The sequence below is a fragment of the Tympanuchus pallidicinctus genome, unplaced genomic scaffold, assembly GCF_026119805.1.
Source record: "Tympanuchus pallidicinctus isolate F22 unplaced genomic scaffold, pur_lepc_1.0 scaffold21, whole genome shotgun sequence".
Classification (NCBI taxonomy): domain Eukaryota; kingdom Metazoa; phylum Chordata; class Aves; order Galliformes; family Phasianidae; genus Tympanuchus; species Tympanuchus pallidicinctus.
In genome coordinates, this window is record NW_026294733.1 from 11,070,163 (window position 1) to 11,091,279 (window position 21,117).

Here is a 21,117-nt window from a genome sequence, read left to right on the forward strand (position 1 = left end):
AGACTTGTGCTCCAGATCCCTCACAGCTCCATGCTCTTCTCTGGACACGTTCCAGGTCCTCAATGTCTTTCTTGCACTGAGGAACTCAAACCTGAACGCAGCACTGAGGTGCAGCCTCACCAGAGCTGAGTGCAGAGGGATGATCGCGCCCTGCTCCTGCTGGCTGCACTATTTCTGACATAAGTCATGTTGCCATTGGCCCTCTTGGCCACCCGAGCACACTGCTGGCTCGTGTTCAGCCCTATGTCCACCAACACACCCAGATCCTTTTTCCCCACGCAGCTTCCAGCCACTTTGCCCCAAGCCTGTAGAACTGCATGGGACTGTTGTGGCCAAAGTGCAGGATGCAGCACTTGGCCTTGTTGAAGCTCATCCCTTTGGCCTCAGCCCAGCTCTCCAGCCTGTCCAGATCACTCTGTAGTGCCTTTCTACTCCCAGGCAGATCAGTGCTTCCCCACAGCATCTTGTCATCTGCAAACTTTCTGAGGGTGTACTCAATGCCTCCATCTAGATGATCAGTAAAGATATTAAACAGGACAAGCTCCAGTATTGACCCCCAGGAAACACAACCCATGAGCAGCTGCCACCTGGGTGTAACTCCATCCACTGCCACTCTCTGGGCCCAGCCATCCAGCCAGGTGTTTACCCAGGGAAAAGTACACCTGTCCAAGCCATGGGCTGCAGCTTCTGCAGGAGAAGGCTGTGGGAGGCAGAGTCAAAAGGTTTGCTCAAGTCTACGTTGATTACTTGTCCTCCCACATGCCAACTAAACTGGGCTGATGAGCTGTGAGACAGGACCTTTGGGTGCCGTGGCTGCTGACAGTAATGAGTTGGTGCCTTCCACTACTGCAGCTTGCAGGAGTGAGCCCAGCATGGGCAACGCACAGCACCCATGGGAGATCCCTGCTGTGTGCTCCCAGCTGCACCTGGATGCTGGGTTCACATTGTTTCCACTGTTTTAATTCAGTTCTTTCTTTTGAACAGTGCCATAGCTTTGTTTTGCTTTTGGATGTGGTTCAGTTGCAGACTAGAGCAGGCTCAGTTTGTTTGTTTGTTTGTTTGTTTTTGTCAAGACTCTAGAGAGGCTGAGGGAAGAAAGATGATGATTTCAGGGGAAGGAAAACTAAAGCAGAGATGAGATCCCATGGGACGGCCCTATATAGGTCAATATGGCTTGTTGGGAAGTGGGGGGAGGAACTGGGCACTTGCTGCCGTGTTTGATGTTGCAGGTGTGCACAAGACAGCTCGACGCTGTGTTCAACCTGCTTGTGAGCCTCCATGCACTGGGTAATAGGGCTGAGATGCGCAGCTTCTTGAGTACACCGAGCTGGGCATCACCTGGGAACTAAAGTTTACACAAACTCACCTCTCTGGTGGAGGTAGGGTTTTACTTTGCTGAGAATTTTAACAGAAAAAAACTTCACTAAAAACAAAACAAAACAAAACAAACCACTTGTAAAAATACCTGATGTATATGGTAAACACAGAAAGTCCATTGGCAATGATCTTAACAAGAGTTGTGAAAACATTGCATTTATTATGCTGAGCACTTCATTGTGTGCTGCAAAGCACAGCTACCTGTAGCACTGTGTGCTCCAGTAACCGTCTCGTATCCATCCTATAAAATTAGATCAAGCTAAATTATATGTTTCATTGGACTGTACAGGGGAATGTGTTCTGTGATACCTATTTTGCCTGCTTGAATGAATCCTTTTTCCTTGATTTCACAATTTACCTTCAGGGCTGATAGATTTTGATGCTTGTGGTAGGAGAAATCAGTTTCTCAGCAAACTGCTGCCGAGTAAATGAGGTGCTCCAAGGACTCCGACTCAGGAACTGGTAGAGCTTGAAGCCAGGAGTCTCACGAAGACGGGCAGAGGCAAAAGCAGTTGGAGAGTTAGTGCTTTAGTGCATTATGCAGCTGAGATCTCCAGAACTTCCCAATAGAGCCTTGTTTCCATTACAGTCACGTGGAAGCTGAGCACTGATTCCATCACGCCTGTAGCTCAGCTGATAGGGCTGTATTTTGCAGTGGGTAGGCAGTGATTGGCAGCTGGGCCCGAGGAGCGTGGGCTGTGAGCCAGCCAGCTCCTGGGGTGAGCTGTGGCACTGCACAGGTTAGCAGAGCACTGTTCTCATTATCACAGTGGGGATGCCTCTGTGGTGCTCGTAGCTGCAGTAGTGTGGGTGCTTGGAACCACGGGTGTCTGCTTCTCTGGTCTTTTGGGAAGCTCTGGGAAAGCAGCAGTACAGAAGACTGAAGCTCTCCCAGCAAACTCAGGCTGCTGAACTTCAGGAGTTGGTGTAGCTCAGGATTTTGCTTATGACCACCCAGACAAAGTCCTGGCAAAGCAGTGTTGTTTCTTTGGTACTTCAAACAACTCTTCTTCACTGTATGTTGAACTTGTGGGAAGATACGGACAGTCTGCCTGAAGCTCAGATGCTGATAACGAAGCGTTAAGATGGCAGCTTGCATTTCAGCAGCACCTTTAATTCCCAGCTCTCCAAATGCTTTAGAGACACTGGTTCACATCTCCTCACAAGGGCTCTGTGAGGTAGGTGGGCATGGTCACCCTGACTGTGCAGAAGGGGCTTGGAGCAACTCTGCTATGATTTGACCTAGCACTTGGCTGTTGAAGTCCTATTAGGCCTTCAGCTTCAGAGCATGCTTTTCTAGTGCACAGGTTTAGCTCGACGGGGGTCTGCGCTGATGAACTGTCTGGCAAGGCTGTGGCTGTCTGGCACAGGCCGTGAAGGCCATTAATCTAAGACAGCAGGTTTTTAGCTGAGTAGCTGGTTCCTTCATACTTCTTGCTGCTGGAATAACCTGAGGGCCTGAGGGCCTATCAAAAATGCAGTTAGATATCAACCATTGAGTATGACAGGGTGTAAGTGGAGAAAGCCCTAATCCCACCCAGGTGGGGAAACTACTGTATGTGTATTGATCAGGAAGAGCATAATAATTTACATATAAAGTCCACCCTTGTCCTTTCCCCAAAGGAAAAAAAAAAAAAAAAAGCCTAGAAATTCAAGTGTCAGCTTCTAGTTCTCGATTGTTGGTTTCATAGCACCTGCAAAGAGAACAAAATGTGGTACATCAGCAGCCTACGTGGCTGGCAAAAGAAATTAAGCAATGTGGTCCCTCAAACCAAGTCTAAGTGCTAGTTTAGTTTTAAAACCAACAATGCTACATTAAATTACTCATGTGGAATGGATCTGAGAGGACCGATAAGAATGTGCTCCAACATCACAAACAGCTCTGCAGAGCAGGAGTACATAGGAAGCTTGGACTAGATGGGGGGACATTGACTTCAGAAAGGTAATTTTTTTAATCTCTAAACTTAATGACTGTTGCTCTGGCTGGCACCCATAAGTATGAAATATTTGAGTTCAAGCAGCTTGGATAAACTTGAAACGGGCACCCAAAATTTCATCAGGCTCAGTGGAACCTGGTTGGACCTGTGGGAGTCTGCTGGCAGCTGCTTGTTACTACATTTCTGAAGGAGTAAAGGTTGGGATTATCTCAAAGGCACACCCTTATCCAGCAGGAGAAATATTCCCCAGTTTACTCTCTAAAAAGCAAGGCTTAAAAGGGAAACCTTTTCTGATGGTGGGTAAGTCATGCTGTTGTTCATATTGATGTTCTTCATGGAGATCAGAGTGATGCTGTTATCCTTCTCACTTGTGCCTGCAGAGCAGCTGTCAATGAGAGAAAGCATTAATTACTCTGGAAAGTAAGAAGGGAGGTAAACAAACAGAGCTGAGGCCGGCTGGGATGCCAGGACCAGGGCTGATGTCAGTTCTGTTGTCCCAATCCAGGCACACCCTTCGTGCCAAATTCCTCCACTCCTTGATACTTCTGCTCATGTATTGCCAGGCCCCAACTTCTGAGTGAGAGGAAGGGGGGATTTGCCTTTCTCCCTGCCCTGAGGGCTGGATAGGCATTCAGTGCCAATGGAGGCTGGATGGTGTTGGGGATTAGGGAGCCTTAATGCCTCATTCCAGTGGTTGTGGATCACATAAATATCATAAGGGGTAAATACAGGAACCGCTGATGCTGATGCGAATTCTCACGTCAGTATTGAAGAACCCTGCTCCCTGTGCCCCCTGCATCTTTCCAAAAAGGGAGTGTTACCCAGACAGTAAAGGATGGGGAAATAGGAACAATGTGCAGCGATACCTTTTGCCCTTTTTAGGTCCCTTCCAGCTCTTGCTTTATGATGCTTTCTGTGTGCAGCTTCTCTATTTGGGTAGCAGTGATGCTTTGTGGGGTACACACAGATCATTCTCCACTTGACATTTTTCTTCCAAAGGGCTCTGAACTGAGACCCCTCTTTATCCTACTTGTGTTGGTAACAATAGTGGTATTGGAAAATAAGTGGGGGGGGGGGGGGGGGGAGGGGGCTAGTTTATTTTTGCTGAGACTACTTTGAGCTTCAGAAGCCCAAGGTCAGATCTCAAGTCTGTATCTAGGCAAGAAAAGACAAGCAAACTCCTTTTTGGAAGCTGATGAACTTTCATCAGTATCAGCACGGCTGCAAAATGAGGCCCCCAAATGTTGAACTTCTTCCTTTGATTCCATCAGACACAGGATGAGTTTTAACAGCACTCACTGTGTTTTTCACCTATCTCAAAGCCCTGAAATGTTTTTTCCCCCCCATCTGATGTAACCAAAGTCGCCTTTTTCCCGTGCTAAAATTAGTTGTGCAATAAAATATAATTTTCAACAGGATATGAATAATGTAAGCAGCCTTACCTCTCTGACACCATGGAGCTCCCTGGCTTCTGTTTGTCTGGAGGGAGAAAAGCAGATGGTGATGTGCAGGTGAGAAAACATCGCAGCTATGCCATAAAATAAGTCAGCTGTATTAGGAATCAAGTTGTACAGGGTTATAAATGAAATTAGAGACACCACTGGATAACTGAGAGTTGATTAGAGAAAACGCTTCAACTAATTTAACTTTATACAGGCAGGAGTGAATGCTTTGCTGCCTGTTTAATTGCTGGCATCCTCCAGCCTTCTGGCAGTTACCCGCCTTGCTGTAGAGCAGTCTTGCCCTCTAGTGGGCAGTGCTTAACGGGAAATAGGATTCTGAGGGAAAATCAGTGTCAGCCTGTGATTTCTGCAGGAAATCTGCACACTTAGCCAGTCAGATGCAGCAAACTTAAGGCTGTTTCCTTGTGCACATGGGTCTGGACTGAGGCTCCAAAGAAGTGGTCACACTCCATTCCTAACTATGATACAAAACCTCTCCACTGAATAAGCTGCTGTTTTTGTATGTGTGTGCATGTGTGCGCCTCCATCGTTTTGGAGTTGCCAAATGAGCTTAGAAAACAATGAGCTTTCAATTAGGGAAGGACAGGCAGCCGCAGACAAATACCTTCTGAGTCCTTGGAGCGATTGCACTTGAACCTCAGGCTGACCACGCTGACGAGGATGATCACAACCACAACCAGGATGACTATGAAGCTGATGACACCTGCGGATGGATGAAGAAACCTTCTGCTATTGATCTAATAACTCTCCTGTCCTTGCCTTCTGGGGCAGTGCAGGGTCTGGACTCTCACCGTGATTTGTGTAGGATATCAGTATTTTCATTACAGCAAGCATGGGATGTAATTGGTAGAAAAGTAAATAGTTATTGGAGTGAATGACCTGATCTTGTGCTTTAGCTTCAGAGGGCTTCTGGTGCGTGCTTAGTTGATAAGACAGCGATAGGAAGGCAGAAGTCAATTGATTGGCAATTAATTAGAGTCAACATGTCCCTGTTGCAGTTGGGAAATCTTATCCTAAAGGTGTGTGCAGTCAGGTAAATACATAATATAATGGAGAGGGACGGGTTATTGACTTTGAGCAGTGTTAGCTATCTCATGGACCAATGGCCAAGCAAGGGTTTGATTCTGACATCTGGCAACTATCAATTAAACTGCGCCTTGTTAAGATGGCTCTAGAGCTCTTAGTGGGACAGTACAGCCCAAAGAGAAGTGGGTGTCTTAAATCTACCCTGTGCCCATCCTTAAAGCTGTTGTCTGGATAAGTTATGGCATCTCTTGCTCCATCCTTGCACAATCTCTGAACGGTGTGGAGGAGTTGGCTGCTTCCTGCTAAGCAGGGGGGAAATGTACAGGGGAAGGAGTTTGGTAGGGCTGGAACAGAGCTGAACAGCCTTTCAGGGTTAAAACTAAGTTGTCTAAGCTTACAGGAAGGTACGACATCTATTGTATGCCTTTTCAGGGAAACCAGGGCACAGAATGGGGTAATTCCTGCCCAGGTCTTGCTCTGGGAAGAAGATCCTGAGCTCAGGCTCAGCTATAGTATACTCTCAGACTCCTTCCTTGTTAGGCTGGGTATGGCTAGGAGTGTTTATTCACTGCTGTGTTACTTGGTGGTAGCAAGTCTTTTTCTCAAGAGTTTTCCTTTGCTCTCTGAAACCTCCAAGATTGGGGCATGGAGAATGAAACTGATGAGAGCTGTCCCAAGGGAAATTTCTTCAAGGCTGGGTGTTCTAACCTGCATGAGTTGACAAAACAGGTTCCCTCCTTTCCCCTGGTTGCACAAGACCTTACCGAAAGCTACCACAGTCAGTGGAGACTCGTATTCTGTTGGAGTAGGCATGGGCAAAGAGACAGAGATTTCCAGTGCTGGGGTGACTGTTCTTGAGGTGCCTACAAGAGGGGGAAAATACCGTCATATAAAGCCTTTCTTCCAAGGTTGGGAAGAAGATTCCTAGTGGTACTGTGTGGTCTAACTCTCACTTGCACTTTACTGAAGAGAATAACTGAGGATCGTGGGCAGCCCCAACCAATGTGAACATCCTCAGTGGGAGTCAGATTGCATTGGCTCTACTTATCAACAATCTGAGAAAGTGATTCCCCACCCACAGGCTTTTCTGCTGGGACAGCAACGAGGAAGCTGAGTGTGGCAGGTAAAGGACTGATCTGGCACGTTTGAGGAAGGAGCTCGTCCTGCCTCCCCATCTTACAGCCCTTTGCCACACTGTCACCTTTTCCTGCTGTGACTCACAGCCACTGTACTCAAGTATGACATGTAACCCCAGAGAGCTGCTTCTGCAGAGCTTTGAAGGGCTAGATGGGATGGCCAGCAGCTCTTGGGTTCTTGTTATCTCTTCACCGTAATGCCTGAAAATAGCAGTGCTATTGGCTGTAAAAAGGGCTGTGAAACATCTACTGATGTCTGTTTCTGTGAGAGAAAGGAGGAAGCACCTTGAGTTGCTGCTGCTGTAGGACTCTCTCTTCTCTTGGACTCTTCACCTGTGCAGAGGAAATGCAGAAATGAGTCTTGTCCTTGAATGTCACCTACTAAGCAAAAGAATGAATGTACGTGCTGGAGAGAGGGATGTGTTCACAGTGTGGCTGGTGATGCAGGAACATGGGAAATTCATTCTCAGGCTGAATCCTTCCCACCACAGGATCATAGAATCATAAAGACTGGAAAAGACAACTGAGATCATCCAGTCTGACCCCAGCCCAAGCTCACCATGCCCTCAGTGTCACATTTCCATAGTTCCTAAACACCTCTGCGAATGGTGACTCCCCCACCTCCCTGGGCAGCCCATCCAAATGCCCTTTTTACTGTTTTCCCCAGACTTTTCTTCAGAGAAAGAAACAAGGAATTCAAATAGTCCTGTCTAAGTGCTCAGATTCAGTTTCTGCAATCACTCATGCATTTTTTTGGCGGGTGTAGGAGTTAAACACTGGAATAGTGAACTGGGAAAGCTATAGATTTGCTGTTGCTCATAAACGCACAAACAAACTGGTTAGGGGAGGCAGTTCTGCAGAACATGGGTATGGATCAGCTGCTTGGCTTGTTTGACTTGAACATGAAATTAGTGGGCATGTCTTGCGCTCTATTTTATCTAGGACTAACTAAGCTAGTTTGAGTTGGGCTAATTGCCCAATATACAGTCCAGCTGTGGCAGCACAGAGGTTTTTTCAAGCGGGGGCTCCAGGATCTTGTCTTCTTTTCCCATTCCCTACCTCCCAAAAGCAGCGTTGGCCAAAGTAGGCGCTGCCAGGAGAGGTGTAACTCAGCTCCTGGCAGTGGGGCACAGGGGGGGCAGCTGTGTGGAACTGGGGCTCCTGCCCTTGGGAAAACATCAGCGTTTGGAATGTTCTTTTGCCAACAGTGAGAAGAATGGAGAAATACTGTGAAGAACCAAATTGAACTGGTTTGGAGTCAGCAATGGCATGGAGCACAGTGCTCCTGAGAAGCAGGAGCAAGTTGTACAGCTGCCAGCTGTGTTGTTTTGTAGCAGTCATCAAACCTCTTGTTTCATTCTGAAATGGTTCTTTCAGCCACAGGTGGAGGACAGAAGCTGTGTGTGCTGAGCCTGCCACGGGTTCCTCAATCCTGGGAAATGCTGAGACTCACCCAACAGGAGCTCTGTCTTTTGGAAGCATCAGCAGCGTTTCTGTAGCTGAAGATGTATGGAGCTTTTCAGCTGAAGCAGGGTTATGATTAATAGCAATCTGCTGTGATGTGAAGGGCTCCTGGCTTAGCTGGGCACAGACACGCTGCTTGGACATCTGTCAGGCACGGCTGACCGTGGGTTTTTAACCTTGCATGAGTGAGGGAAGATCTGAGAGGCAAAGCAGTTTTTCTAGGGCTGAGTCTTTAATGGAGAATCCAATCAGATCTCAGATTTCAGTCTTCCCACTTATTTGGATTCTGCCCTTACTCTGAGAAAACTCTTCCTGAATTCTCTAACTTTTGCTTAAAAGCCAGATTAAACAAACCATCAGAAGCAAAAGGAGGCTTTTTTAAAGGGTGCTAAAAGTGCCACACTGTTCTTAAGTGTAAATCAGTCTCCCAACTGTTGAAGTTCATCCCAAACAGGGGATGCAAGAAGATTTCTCTTGTGTTTTATCACCACCTGTAAGGATAGCAGAGGTGATTTTGGGTGGTACCAAGGGCTCCACACCAAGAGAGAGTAGTGCTTAAATAACAGGTGCCACATAAATAAAGCAAGCTAATTGCTGTGAAGTTGCCTACACCTATGAAAACATAAAGTACCTGGAGTTGATGGAGCTGTTGTGTTTCTGCTTCCACTGGACTTCTCGTCTGGATAAAGAAAACATGGCAAAGGAGAATTAGCTTTGGAAGCTGCTGCTAGTTATGCTACAGAGAACTGTTGCTTATAGGCATGAAACAACAGGAGGGGAACTCCAAACCAAAATCAAGATGTCCAGCTGCCATGTCCAGGCCACACACATCCAGCCATGTGTATTTGGTGAGCTGGAACGAGCTGCTTTTTCAGCAAAAGCTGAAATGTATTTAGAAGTGTGCAGCATTGGTAGCACGGTGTGGTCCAGTGAGGGCTTTATGATGCACCCACGTTTGCATGGATGAGAAAGGGTGCATAGATAGGTCCCACCTGAGCGATAGTTGGGGTTTTCCCACCTTGTGTACTTACCCTGTGCAGATGATATTAGCAGGGTTGGAGAGACCGAGGAGGATTTTGTTGTGGTGGTCTGGTCCACGTGAGTGAGATTCAGGTCAGATGGTGCTGTTGACTTCACTGAAGCCTCTGTAAGGTAAAAGTAGCATTACTTTAAAGAGCTCTGCTCAGAAACTGCTCACTGGGGGGCGTTCCTTCTGCACTACACCCTCATGTTCTTTGGGGGCTGTGGGGAAGCAGCTAGCCTTGCTGAAGGAGTCAGGGTTTCCATGCTTTACTTCTTCTGGCAAGATTGGCTGTGTGAAGAGGTGCTGAGCTGGCAGAGCTTGGGGTGCATGCAGACAGTCTGGCTTTCCTACCATCTCTTTTCCCTGCTTTGAAAATGAAGGGCTTTATCTCAAAATGAAGACAATTTCTTTATGTGTGTTATCACTGGACGCTAATTGGCTTGAGCTGCCTGGCACCCATGTGTTTATTTGCTCGTGATGTGAAATGCTAACTTCTGTGTTTCATTTTGCTGAGTCTCTAAGCGCAAATCATTTACTTCTTGCAGCCTGGAGGCTGACATCTTCCCCAACCACGTACTGAAAGGAGCCAGAGCATGAACCCTGCAGATCCAGAGCAAGATAGCAGGGGGAAAGGGAATGCTGTCATAGTCCACTCCAAGAAGAGCAGGTCACCAAGGTGGAATCTATAGGCTTGTTACTCATCTGGGTTTGTGGCTTTCCAGTAAAATGAGCAAAAAGTGAAAATGGTTTGAGGCTTTTTCCTTTTATCCGAATGCCTCGCTGAAATGTTGAAATGGGGCGTCTTTTTTCTTTTTCTTCTTCTTCTTCTTCTTCTTTTTCTTTTTTTTTTTTCCTGCAAGGCATGGCAGCAGAATCTGAGACCGTTTCGGGGATCTTTTTCCCTTATTTTTCAGGGGTCTCTCTGTAAGGGGGTCTCTTTCTAAGCAGTGAGAGATCTTTCCCTGTTACATTCTCTTCCTCAGGGAGAAACAGGAAACACATTGACCTGCTGTGTGGGAGGTGCTGAGGCTGTGTGCAGAACTGGAATTTTCTAGTCTAAAAAAACAGTGGTTGCGCTTATCGAGAAAGCAATACTGAACAGTGAATGTAATGCAGGGAAACTCCTCTAACAATGGCTTAACTGCTGGTGCTTCCTTTGTGACACCCAACATCCAAGGACAGACCTGCTGTGTGAGGCACTGTGCTTGCACACACTGGGCACCAAGCTCTCTGTGCGTTAAGGGCTGCCCAGCAAAGCGGTGATGTCGGGTAGGTGTGGACGCAGGCCAATCTTTTTCCCACTTTGGAGGATTGCAGACGCCCACAATCCTTCCCTTGCTGGGATTTTTTACCTGAGGTATTGCTCTCTACTTCATGGTTGCGTGTCGTTGATTGAGGTTGATCTGTAACACAAGCAGAGACATGGAGGTGACATCGAGATGTGCTGGATCCCTGCAGGAAGGTTCGAAGGATGGGCCAGAAAGGGGTTCTTATGGCCCACAAGAATGAAAGGGGGTGACGGGAGCAAGAGGTGCTAAGGAGTGGCCTCTCCGTTTGCATCCCCGCGTGGGCATGTGCACCCACATCCCAATGGGCATTTACATCGGATCCCAACCCAGGAGGTACCTGTGACATTGTGGATGGAGGAGGCTGTGGCAGCTGTAGTACCTGAAATGGAACAACAGAAGCGTTAGCAGTGCCAACCTGTGACCGTAACTTTCACCAGCACGTCAGTGTTCTTGCTGTGTGATTTGGGTTTCCCTCATCTTCTGAAGGAATGACTTTGAAATACGTGATTTCCCGAAAAGCACTGGATAAGAAGTAGTAACCAACACTGCTGGAAATTATGTGCTTGAATACAAGGACATTCATTTCTGAGTAAATCAGAACTGCAGTTTGTTCAGTCAGGATAAATGCCCTTCTCTCTGCACAAAACCAAACTCTTTAGTCAACCTCCTTCCTCTCTCATGGAGAAAATACAAGGCCATACAAATCAGTAGCACTGCTCTCTCCTTGTGAGCTTCTTGCCTCCTGCTCAGCCTTGGCACAGAAAGGCCATTTGACCTGTTTTTTCTAGAGTTGTTTAAAAGAGTTGTTTTGGAATGCTTTGAGACCCTTGAGACCTTAATGAGTGGATAGATGAGGTTTGTGAAGGTTGCCAGGAGCTAATGGGACTGTTTTCTCAACTGAATGTTTTTGGGTTTACAGCAAGACATTCCTTCACCATCTTCCACATTGTCTACTCTCTGATGTTTTCTTTAAGCTTCAGCTCCTGGAATCCTATGATTAGACAGGTGCCAATTAAAAACGTTGCCATATAAAAAGGGAAAGAACTACCCAGTTCCATAACAGGGAATAAAGACTGCAGGATGTAAATACACACAATGCTTGAATCAAAACCAACTGGCTTAACTTTGAAGAAGTGACCTTTCTGCCGTTACTGAAACACACCTCCTAATTGTGTAACATTTTAATATGATTATTGCTGGTGATAGCAATGCTGCCCTTAGTTAAGAGGCATGAAAGAAACTACATTACAGCCATGAAACCCAAAAGAATGCAGCCCTGCTGGTGATCCATCCCACAACAGCTGATAGTTCCTCCAAGTTTTGGACAAAAAGGGACAGCAGTGAGGGCTGAGTCCTCTTTGCAAGAGCTGACGACCCATGGGGAGATCCAGCAAACAGCACAGTGTTTGTGTGCCTGCTTGCAGCCAGATTCTGTCCTCCCAACACGCACGGTCCATCTCACCTGTTCTCGTACCTCTTTTGTGAGCCCGCCTGCAAGAGAGCTAATCTCCAGGCTCCCTTTCTCATCAAAGAGAGGATCAGGCACTTCTAAATCCCCACTGATCTGATCTATTTTAGATTGCTGCTGTACAGGGAGAGGAGACGCAGCCTGCGATGTCCCGTCTCTTGCTGGGAGCCGTGGAGGTGATGATGCACATCACGGTAGGTACCTGTGCTGTAGAGATTCTGGGAGAGCTCAGGTGAATGTCCTGATGTTGGAATGGGATCTGCAGCGTGTGGGGGTCATCACTGCTGGGCTCAGAGCTCACCCCACAGGGACTGCCTGGCTCTGGCGTGCTCCTGACTGATGTCATTTTTCTCATGCAACTGTCTTGGGGCCATAATTGTTTTTTCCTCCAAGGCTTTATGACAACGATCCCAGCCAAACAGGAACCAAAACAGAGTGTAAATCACTGAGCACATAATAAAACAGCCTCTTTCAGTTTGGGGTTTGGCTATGAGCTTGGCTTTTCGGAACTCTTCCATGCTTTGATGTTCTGGTTTACTGGACATCAGGTTGGTGAAACATGTCTTGTCTGGTCCTTACAAGGGAAGGGGGAGAGGAGATGTGATTATATCTTTAATTACACAGACAGGAAGAGACTAATCTGATTTCTGCATCCATTGGGAACAGGATCAGAAAACAAGGACTTGCACTGCAGCCATAAAAAGGGGGGCAATAGGAAACTGTCTTGACATAAGGGTAGTGAGTCGCAGCAAGTGATTGTGTGTGAGAATTATGGGACAGCCTTTGGAGCTTTTGAAGAGCAGGCTAAATGAATGTCGGTCTGGTACTGTGAATGGGAATTACAGGCAGATGCAACACCATTTTCTGAATCGACAGCACCCCAGGGGAGGATGAGATCTTTTGGGCACACGGTTCTCCTTGAAGAAGTAGAGATGCTTCTTTAGGGAAAGAGGAGTGCACACAATTGCAATGTGAGATGCTGCCCATTGATCCCAATTGTTTGCCAGGCTTTCTCTTTGGCACTGGCTTCTTCTAAAGCAGCTTTGCAATACAATTTCTGGGTGCTGGTTTGCACATGCCTTAAAGCACTCTGCAAACAGCAGAGATAATCATGGGACCTCTGGTACCTGCCAAACTCAAACAGCTTGTCTTTTTTAGACTTCCTTATAGAGACCATCTTGTTCCTTCATGAGGAGAGTAATTGCTTGTGACACATTTGCTTCTTGAAGCTGTCACAGGTGCTTTTTAATGTACACATAACATGAAAGCATCCTCTTTGTTGAGGAAAAGGTGGGACAAAGGCTTCTGAGCTGGCAGTTTATTTTTGGCGTAACTGAGAAGAAATTCAAGAGCTTGAGCTGGGCCTCTAGGGGTGGGAAAAAGGAGATGGCTTTACTGCCCTGTGCTGTGATGCCCTGCACTATGAAGCTCAGGATCTCCCAGTGCTGAGATGAGAGGCAGATGTTCTCAGTACTCTTCCACAACAGCTCAGCTCTTTGCTAACCAGCTCACCCCTGAGCACTGCCTCATAAAACGTCCTCAAAGATCACTGTGCCAAAATGAACCCTGGAGTCACTGCAGTTCCCCCATGCAGGGAACTGCTCACCCAGGTTTGCTGCATTGGAGCTTTGCTGCAGAGAGGTGACCATCTTGCTGCGAAGAGGCCAAGGGACGCAGATCTGTTTTTGGCACTTGGCTCTGTAATAAATGGCCCTTCTATAAACACAGCAGCACGTTGTTTCAAAGCAAAGCACGCCTGGCTCCGACTTCTGGCCTCTGCTTTTTTGTTACAGCTTCTCTGCCAACTTAAATAATCAACAGCCCCACTTTGTTAGGTGTTTTCTTCCAGCAAAGGTGCTCAGCATCCCACTGAATGACTGCAGACAGCCGTGTGCGCAGCAGGGAGCAATGCAAGCTGTGCTGTGGGGCTGGGCAGCAGGATGTGGGCGCAGCACGGTGCCACAGCTCCCCGGGGACCCCACTGCCAATCACACCACAGTGTGACAGCAGCCTGTCCCAGCACAGCCCCCCTCCCCCTGTGGCACAGTGGCTATATAAACAGTGAATGCAGCACGCAGCCAGCACAGCTGTAATTGCAATCAACATCAAAGCCATTCAGGCGACTTCTTGCTGCTGAGCAGAGCTGTTTGTTGAGTGTTTGGGTGCCAGTGATTTACAGAGGGATTGTGTGTTTCTAGGTGGGGACGGCGAGCTTGCTGAGGGATTTACAATGGGAAATCATGCTTTCTGCTCTTGCTGGAAAGGGAAACTCCTGATTAGTGACCAGATCAATGGGGCTCTGGGGAAGCGTGTTGAGGCTGCAGATGCATTTTGTCTCTCCGACTAAGAGCTGGTTTTTCTTAGTTAATTTTTTTTTTTCCAGAATATAAGAAGGGAAATTTGGATTTCTTTTATTTGCTGTAGTCCTTCAGAAATGGTGGAAGTGAGAGTTAGGCTGCGAGCAGAGGGGCCTTTCCATGGCAGCTGAGGTGTTCCCAGAGCCATATGGATTCACATAGGAAGATCTCTGGCATCAGTACAAAGGCACTGGTCCCATCCACTCAGAACTGATGGGGGGAGGGACCCTCTGGCCCAGGTGGGTAGTGCTGGGCTCATGGCACTCTTTTCCATTGCAACTGGGGGGAGATCTGATAGTGCCCTGCCTGTGCTCACTGCGTGTCGGTTTGCCCTGAAGCCTACAGGCTTGCTGCACCTCTGCTTGCAGCTTACATAAACAAAGGCTTTCAGGAAAGAGACCCAACCACCTAAAATTAGATAACAAGACAAAAATATGCTGACCCACAACGCAAGTGCAGCTGTTTCCTGGGTGAAACACAGCAGCTGTTCAAGCAGCAGAGAGCAACAACACCAAACTGTCATCATTTCTACGTGAAAGAAAATGCTGCATTAGGAAACCTGGAAAATGAAGAGCTCTGCAAAAGTCTCAGTCCCGTTTTAATAGAAATGGGAACAAATAAGAACAGGTGCCTCTGCCTGCCAGGTCTCACAGGTTGAGGCAGAAAAGGTGGGGAAGAGAGGAAAAGTGTCATTATGCAGACTTGATAACTGACAGTCTAAATTAGGTCCCAGACCCACAGAGGTATTAAAACACCTAATTCTCAGCTGACATTCGAGGGGTTTGGCAATTCACTGCTACGTGGTTCTGAATGGTAATGACTTGGTCAAAGTGTTACGGAAAGTTTAGAGAGGCAGGAATTAAATCTGGATCTCGTTAGGGATTCAGAACCATCCTAGCCTTCCACTGCCCTCCCCCCCAGGTCTGCACCCTGTGATGAGCATCTTCTGCAAGCATCCTCCTCTGTGATCCTCTCCAGTGAGCTGCTGTGAGCAGGTCAGGCTTCTTGCAGTAGGCAATTAAAAACCACTTGAATTTAGAAAACAAGCCAGAAGAGAAACAACGTGGGAAACCACAGGGCACAGAATGGGCCCTGTAACATCACTGTGTGTGTCAGCATACTTTTCTTTCCTGGCCTGTGCCCTCTGCACCCCTCTGGGCACTTCTCTGCAGGGACTGGGAAGTAAAGCTGCTCCCAGCAGGACACTGTGCTGCAGCCCTCCCAGCTGCTTTCTCTACAACCTCTTTGTTTCAGAATGCTGTTTTTGTGTAGATGGGGAAAGCAGGGTGCAGAAAAGCACTGCGAGTTGCAGGCTGGTTTAGCACTGCTGCTTTCACACCTTAATTAGGCTCTCAGCCAAGGCCCTGCTGATGTACAGGTCGCCTTGCAGGTGGTCCTCATTATTTTGTAGGATTTAGTTCCTAACCAAATGTCGTGTGTTCCAGCTGGTGCAGGAGATCAGCTGCTGAATTTGCTCCTGTGCTGTACCTCTGGGCAGCTATCAGCAGAGCACACAAATCACCACCCCCTGCAGCAGCACAGCCAACGTGATGGATCAGGGCTGGTACCTATCAGGCATATCTCACTACCCTCCATCTATGGAGGCTCTATGCCACAGTTTATTCCCCAGTTTTCTCTTTCCAAGATTTCCCCCACGTTCACACTGGCAGAGCGGGGTGCTGCTGCTAACAGCTGTGTTCGTGGAGCACCATGCAGGAATAGGATCTGCTGGGTGGGCTCAGTTCCCATCTGGTGAGCTAGGAGGTGAGGTGTGTCAGGGGCTGGAGCCCTGGGGAGCTTTCCTAATCCTCATTCTTTTTGCTTTCTCTTCTCAGATCACCTGCTTTCAACCTCAGGGGAGTGGCTGAAGGACAGGTGAAGCCTGCCCTGCTCAGATGCATTCATTTTCTCTGTATCAGTGCTGAGGAGGTACCTCCCTGCTGCTCCCTGAGACACCATGTCTTGTAGAAGAGGCAAGCAAAGCTTCTTGACCTGACAAACTTCATCTGGCTTCAAATTTTAGGTGAGTGACTCTCATGTCACCTATGTTTTATTCCTAGATTCCAAAGCACTCCTTGGAGGAAGTCTTTTTATTACCCTTATCTCATATCTGGGGAAAACAAGGCACAGAAGTGTTATACCACTTGTTAAGTGGCAGGCACAACACACAGTGGTCCTTGGTCCCCATCCACTGCATTGTCACTATGCCATGCTGCTCCCTGACTTCTGATTGCTCTGACTCCAAAGCTTTTTTGCAACTCCAGAGTCGCATCTGGGCAATGTGAGTGTATGGATCTGTTTGCCTGGAGCTGCTTGCCCAGAGCTGTGCTGCCCATAGATAGGTGTGTGATTTGCAGCCGTGCCTGATGGTGGGAAAGCATCTCCTCCCCCACTGAGAACTGCTGGTTGCTGTCCCAGCAGTGGAGGGCTTCTCCTGGAGAGCAGGTGGACACACTCCACATTTCTATGTCACAGAATTACAGGATCACAAGGGTCGGAAGGGACCTCTGGACATCACTGAGTCCAACTCCTTACTAAAACAGGTTCCTTACAGCTGCTTGCACAGGAAGGTGTCCAGATGGGTCTTGAATATCTCCAGGAAAGGGGACCCCGCCAGCTCTCTGGGCGGCCTGTTCCAATGCTTTGCCCCCCAAAGAGCACTGCAGTCTCAGATGGTAGAGGGGGCTTTGCTCCTCCCTCTTCCTGAAACAGTTCAGCTGAGATGTAAAACAGCCCCCAGCCCATAAGTCTATAAAAAAGACTGATGGGAAACTGCTTCTCGTTGTGGTTGGATCACACTGAGTGGGGCCATCTGGGATGTGGAATAAGGAGACCTTCTAGCCAGGGCTTGGTAGTACTTGTGCTGTGTGAGGCACTGATCTCCCTTCTCCAGCCCGGGCTCAAGCCCTTGTGTGTGTTTTCCCAGCAGGAGCATTCTTGCCGTTGGGTTACCAGCAGCGTCTCCTGCAAGGACACCTGCTGCTGACTCACCTATTGTAAGGAAACATAATTGCTGGAAACGATCCCCAGCTACTTCTATCATTTCTGCAGTGTCATCGGCTGAGTTTCACCTTACCAGAGGGGAGCAGTTTGTTTTCTGAACAAACACTTCAAACCACTCCTGGTTTCTCTTCCTGGTACACCAGACAGGGCTGTGCTGACCTGCCTTTTTTGGCCAAGAAGAGTCAGGAAGGGATCTTGGGGATAACACTGGGTGTCACCTGCTGTGGGCAGAGATCAGCAGTGAAAATACCCCTCTGCAAAGACACAGGGGCGTTCTGCCACTGCTGAAAGAAGCAGGATCTGAACAAGATGCATTCCCTAGAGTGGCAGCAAGCATAAAAGACATCTTGGCAAATGCATTTTAAGAACATCATAATTTGGTGCGAGTGGGGCTGCACAAGTCTCTTCTGTTATGTGATCTCACGACCATTGGAGAACATAAAACTCGAGTTCTGTTCTCATTGCCTGAGGAACAAGACAGCACAAGCAGTAAGACTCAGTTGTAGAGTGCCCTCGATACTTGTTAGGATGGAAGTCCTGTCTGGAGATCTCCTGCTAGCTGGATGTTTGCCCTTTAGCTGCATCCCGTGGTTGGGATCATATCTGTGGCACCTTCACTGTGGCATTATCCATTCACTCACTGGCTGCAGTGCAGGTAAGGGGAGCAGCAGTCAGTGGGGAAATGCTGCTGGGTTCTCCTCAGCTTGCAGAAGGAGTTTTCCAGTGGAAAGCTTTTGTCTGGGAAGTGCCTGCTGGTCGTAATGGAAACTGCTCATAGGAAGAGGTGTGTTTGGATACGTTTTCATTAAGCATTTCTTGGGGATGAAAAATAGGTTGGAAGAGTTCCAGAACTTCCCACTTGAGAAATTCCACAGTAACAGAAGTTGAACCTTCTTTTAGAAATAACCGTAACCAAGCTTTAAGGAATGAAAGAACTGGCAGTTACAAGTTTACGGCTATTCTGACCAACTTTGGACCTCCAAAATGTAATTTCCACCTCCTCAGGTGCATGGAGACCTCCGAGCAGCCTTGTCTCATTTAAGAGCCCTTCATTCCCTTCAGCAGCCCATGTTCTGGGAGCAGCATTGCTGACCAACCTGTGCCCCTTGCTCTGAGCCTGCTGCTTCGCCTTTTGCAGCAGCTGCCCCTCGAGTACCAGGCTGTGTTGATGACTTTTCCATAGCACCAAAGGTGAAGTGAAAATTATGACAGTTCTGAGCTGCTGTATCAGTGGCCGTGCAAAGATCAGAGGCAAAGCACGAGATGATGTTGGAAGCTGGTTCTACCTGAAGCCAGAGAGGTGCAAGTTCAGCACAGCAGTGCTGTCATGGTTTGCAGGTGCTGGCAGTGAGAGCAGCCCCTGCCCCATCATTTGAAGCAGAATACAGAGGACAGAGCTCCCAAGTGATGTGCTTAGGACCAGGGGACAGAGGTGACCCTTCCACCCAATCCTACAGTGCTGGGGTCAACCTGAGAAGTGAATCCTTTGGGTGGTGCCATCAGCTGAAGGTTTGGTGCACAGCAGGGTTTGGGTCCTGGGGTAATGGAGCTGCTCAGAGCGAGTGCTGGCAACCTGCAGGACATTTCTGTCCTGTGCATGCCATAACTAATATTTTCAAGGAGAAAAAAAGCATTCTGGCCGGGTATTAAGAAATGTAGCAGCAGAGCCAAGGGCCTCAGAATTCCTTGTCCGGCACACTTCACCCCTCTGCTGAAACCAGCTGTGTTGCCCTCTAGTTAAGAGAAACATTTTCTAATCAATGTGCTTTTCTTTCTGAGAATTGCACAGCAAGCAGCTGAATTGTCTTTATAGTCACTGTCCTTTAAAAATCCTGTTTCTACCAATGCAGGGGCTGCAACCCATGGACATCTTCCATGGCTTAGTGATAAAAGCTTTGGATCCAAGACACATGATATTAGTTCAGGTGGCTGACTAGTAGAAGCAGCAGTGATACTGCAGCATCCGTTCCTCTGACTGCCTTTAGGCTGAAAGCTGCTACAGCTGTCACTGACTGCAGGACAGCGACCTGTCACACTTCAGCAGGAGCCTGGATCCTTGGGTATCCTCACTGCATCCCATACCACGAGCAGAGGGCGACAGGGAAGTCAGAAGCAGAGTTATGGCAATAATGTACTGCAGGAGTCTTAGTGCCACGTGCTCTTTGTGTTTACATCAGCAAGAGGAGAAAATAAAGGTGAGGAAAACGTCCCATACGTTTAAAATTCCACCTTCATCCTCAATTGACAACAGTCACTTGCTATGAAACACCTCTGTATCACTAACAGAAACAATCCTTTCCTTAACCAGGAAACAGGTTCTGTGATTTCAGCACAGTCAAATAAAGCCTGCAAAACCTGCTGGGGCCGGGTTGATCCCAGCACCCTGAATAAAGTCTGAGCTCCCTGCTAGCAGCCGCTCCTCCTCTGGCTGCTTCCCTTCAGTGCCCACAGCTGGGCTCCCCACAGCTGCCCCCTGCCCTTGCCCCATTGCTCCTTACCTCTGAGCAGCACGCAGCCAAACAGCCACAGGAGCGGATGGAGGGCTGGAGCCAGCATAGCGGCGTGGAGCTGAGCAGCCCTGCAGAGGTTCTGTCCATCCCGAGTGTGAGAGGGTGAGGAGAGGTCTGCCTGCCTGGGCTGATTCTTGCAGAGCTTCCTGTTAAAGAATAGAAGGAAACGAGCTGAATCCACAGGGGAACTGTGTTTTTTAGTCCATTATGGTCGAAGAGGATATGAGACATCGCTTACCGACGGCAAAGGAAACCTCGCCATTGATTTGTTGGGGAATTTGCTTCTCATAGAGAGGGAGAACAGAGGCATAATGGGCCTGCCTGGATTTGGGCCTTGGTAGCTTCTGTATGGTACTGCTTTTTGGAGATGTGTTTGGCTTACCGCAGGTGCCGCAGGTCTGGTTCTGCTCCTCATCAGTCATTAGAGTTGTGCTGGGCCACGGGAGCCGCTCCTGCCCTCCACCTGAGAGGGGACTTCTTAGAATCCCTGAGAGAGATTTGGAGTGGGGAGAGAATCTCACAGCTGGAGCTGCCTTGTGCTGTGCCCATGTCCTGTTCCTCCCTGTGCAGCTCCAGCAGGGCTGGGCACTGGGACGTGCTGGCTGTGGGATGCGGTTGTTTGGGCAGCAGCAGCATGGACAGCACAAAGCAGGCTTCAGCCTCCCCTAACCTGGTTGCTTAAAGGGAGGAGAGTCCCAGCTGGGCTGATGGGTCAGGCTGGCAGCAATCCATCCCATTCCCAGATGGCTGCTGGCAGGGGCTGCTTCTCCCAGCCTAGGACCCTTGCAAGGCCATGCTCCGGCAAGGTGAAAAGCCTTTTGCTGCCTTACAAAGTGCCCTACTTAGGAAAAATGGGGCTGTCCCTTTGGCAGCCCAGGAGAGGCTGGACGCTGGGGACAGGCGTTTGGGGGAGTGGAAACTTTGCAACTCCTGCCCTGGGCCATTTGTCACAGCCCTTCCCTGTCTCCAGGGGCCACATCCAGCCCCTCCTGCAGCCCTGGAATGCTCCAGAGCCCCAGCTGTGGGTGTCAGGGCTGCAGGGCTCCTTCACTGTGTGTCACTG

The 21,117-nt window shown here is 48.4% G+C and overlaps 1 protein-coding gene and 1 long non-coding RNA gene across 3 annotated transcripts; one reads left to right on the forward strand and one right to left on the reverse strand.

Moving 5' to 3' along the window:
- Positions 1-1,517: 1,517 nt before the first annotated feature.
- ECSCR (endothelial cell surface expressed chemotaxis and apoptosis regulator) lies at positions 1,518-20,182 on the reverse strand. Of its 2 annotated transcripts, none has more exons than XM_052684935.1 (11): positions 20,043-20,182; positions 11,054-11,095; positions 10,780-10,830; positions 9,435-9,548; positions 9,035-9,082; positions 7,225-7,272; positions 6,568-6,666; positions 5,382-5,480; positions 4,757-4,793; positions 3,600-3,699; positions 1,518-2,843 (listed from the first exon to the last, which is right to left on the reverse strand). In XM_052684935.1, the coding sequence occupies exons 1-11, from the start codon at positions 20,098-20,100 to the stop codon at positions 2,766-2,768; spliced, it is 774 nt and encodes a 257-aa protein (XP_052540895.1). In that variant the 5' UTR covers positions 20,101-20,182; the 3' UTR covers positions 1,518-2,765. The 2 variants fall into 2 exon arrangements, with proteins under 2 accessions (XP_052540895.1, XP_052540896.1); XM_052684936.1 differs by having other exon boundaries at positions 1,518-3,071; positions 20,043-20,181.
- LOC128081588 (uncharacterized) lies at positions 15,997-19,697 on the forward strand. The gene is made up of 3 exons (XR_008207274.1): positions 15,997-16,105; positions 16,377-16,564; positions 19,395-19,697. It is a non-coding gene; the product is annotated as an uncharacterized LOC128081588 (long non-coding RNA).
- Positions 20,183-21,117: the final 935 nt, after the last annotated feature.

Excerpts from the sequence above, each read along its gene's own strand:
- ECSCR (XM_052684935.1), bottom strand. The coding sequence starts at position 20,100 with ATGCTGGCTCCAGCCCTCCATCCGCTCCTGTGGCTGTTTGGCTGCGTG. Across the intron at positions 9,549-10,779 it reads AGTAGAGAGCAATACCTCAG|AGGCTTCAGTGAAGTCAACA; the intron begins GTAAAAAATCCC and ends TTTACCTTACAG. Across the intron at positions 2,844-3,599 it reads CTTACCCACCATCAGAAAAG|GCCCTCAGGCCCTCAGGTTA; the intron begins GTTTCCCTTTTA and ends CATTTTTGATAG.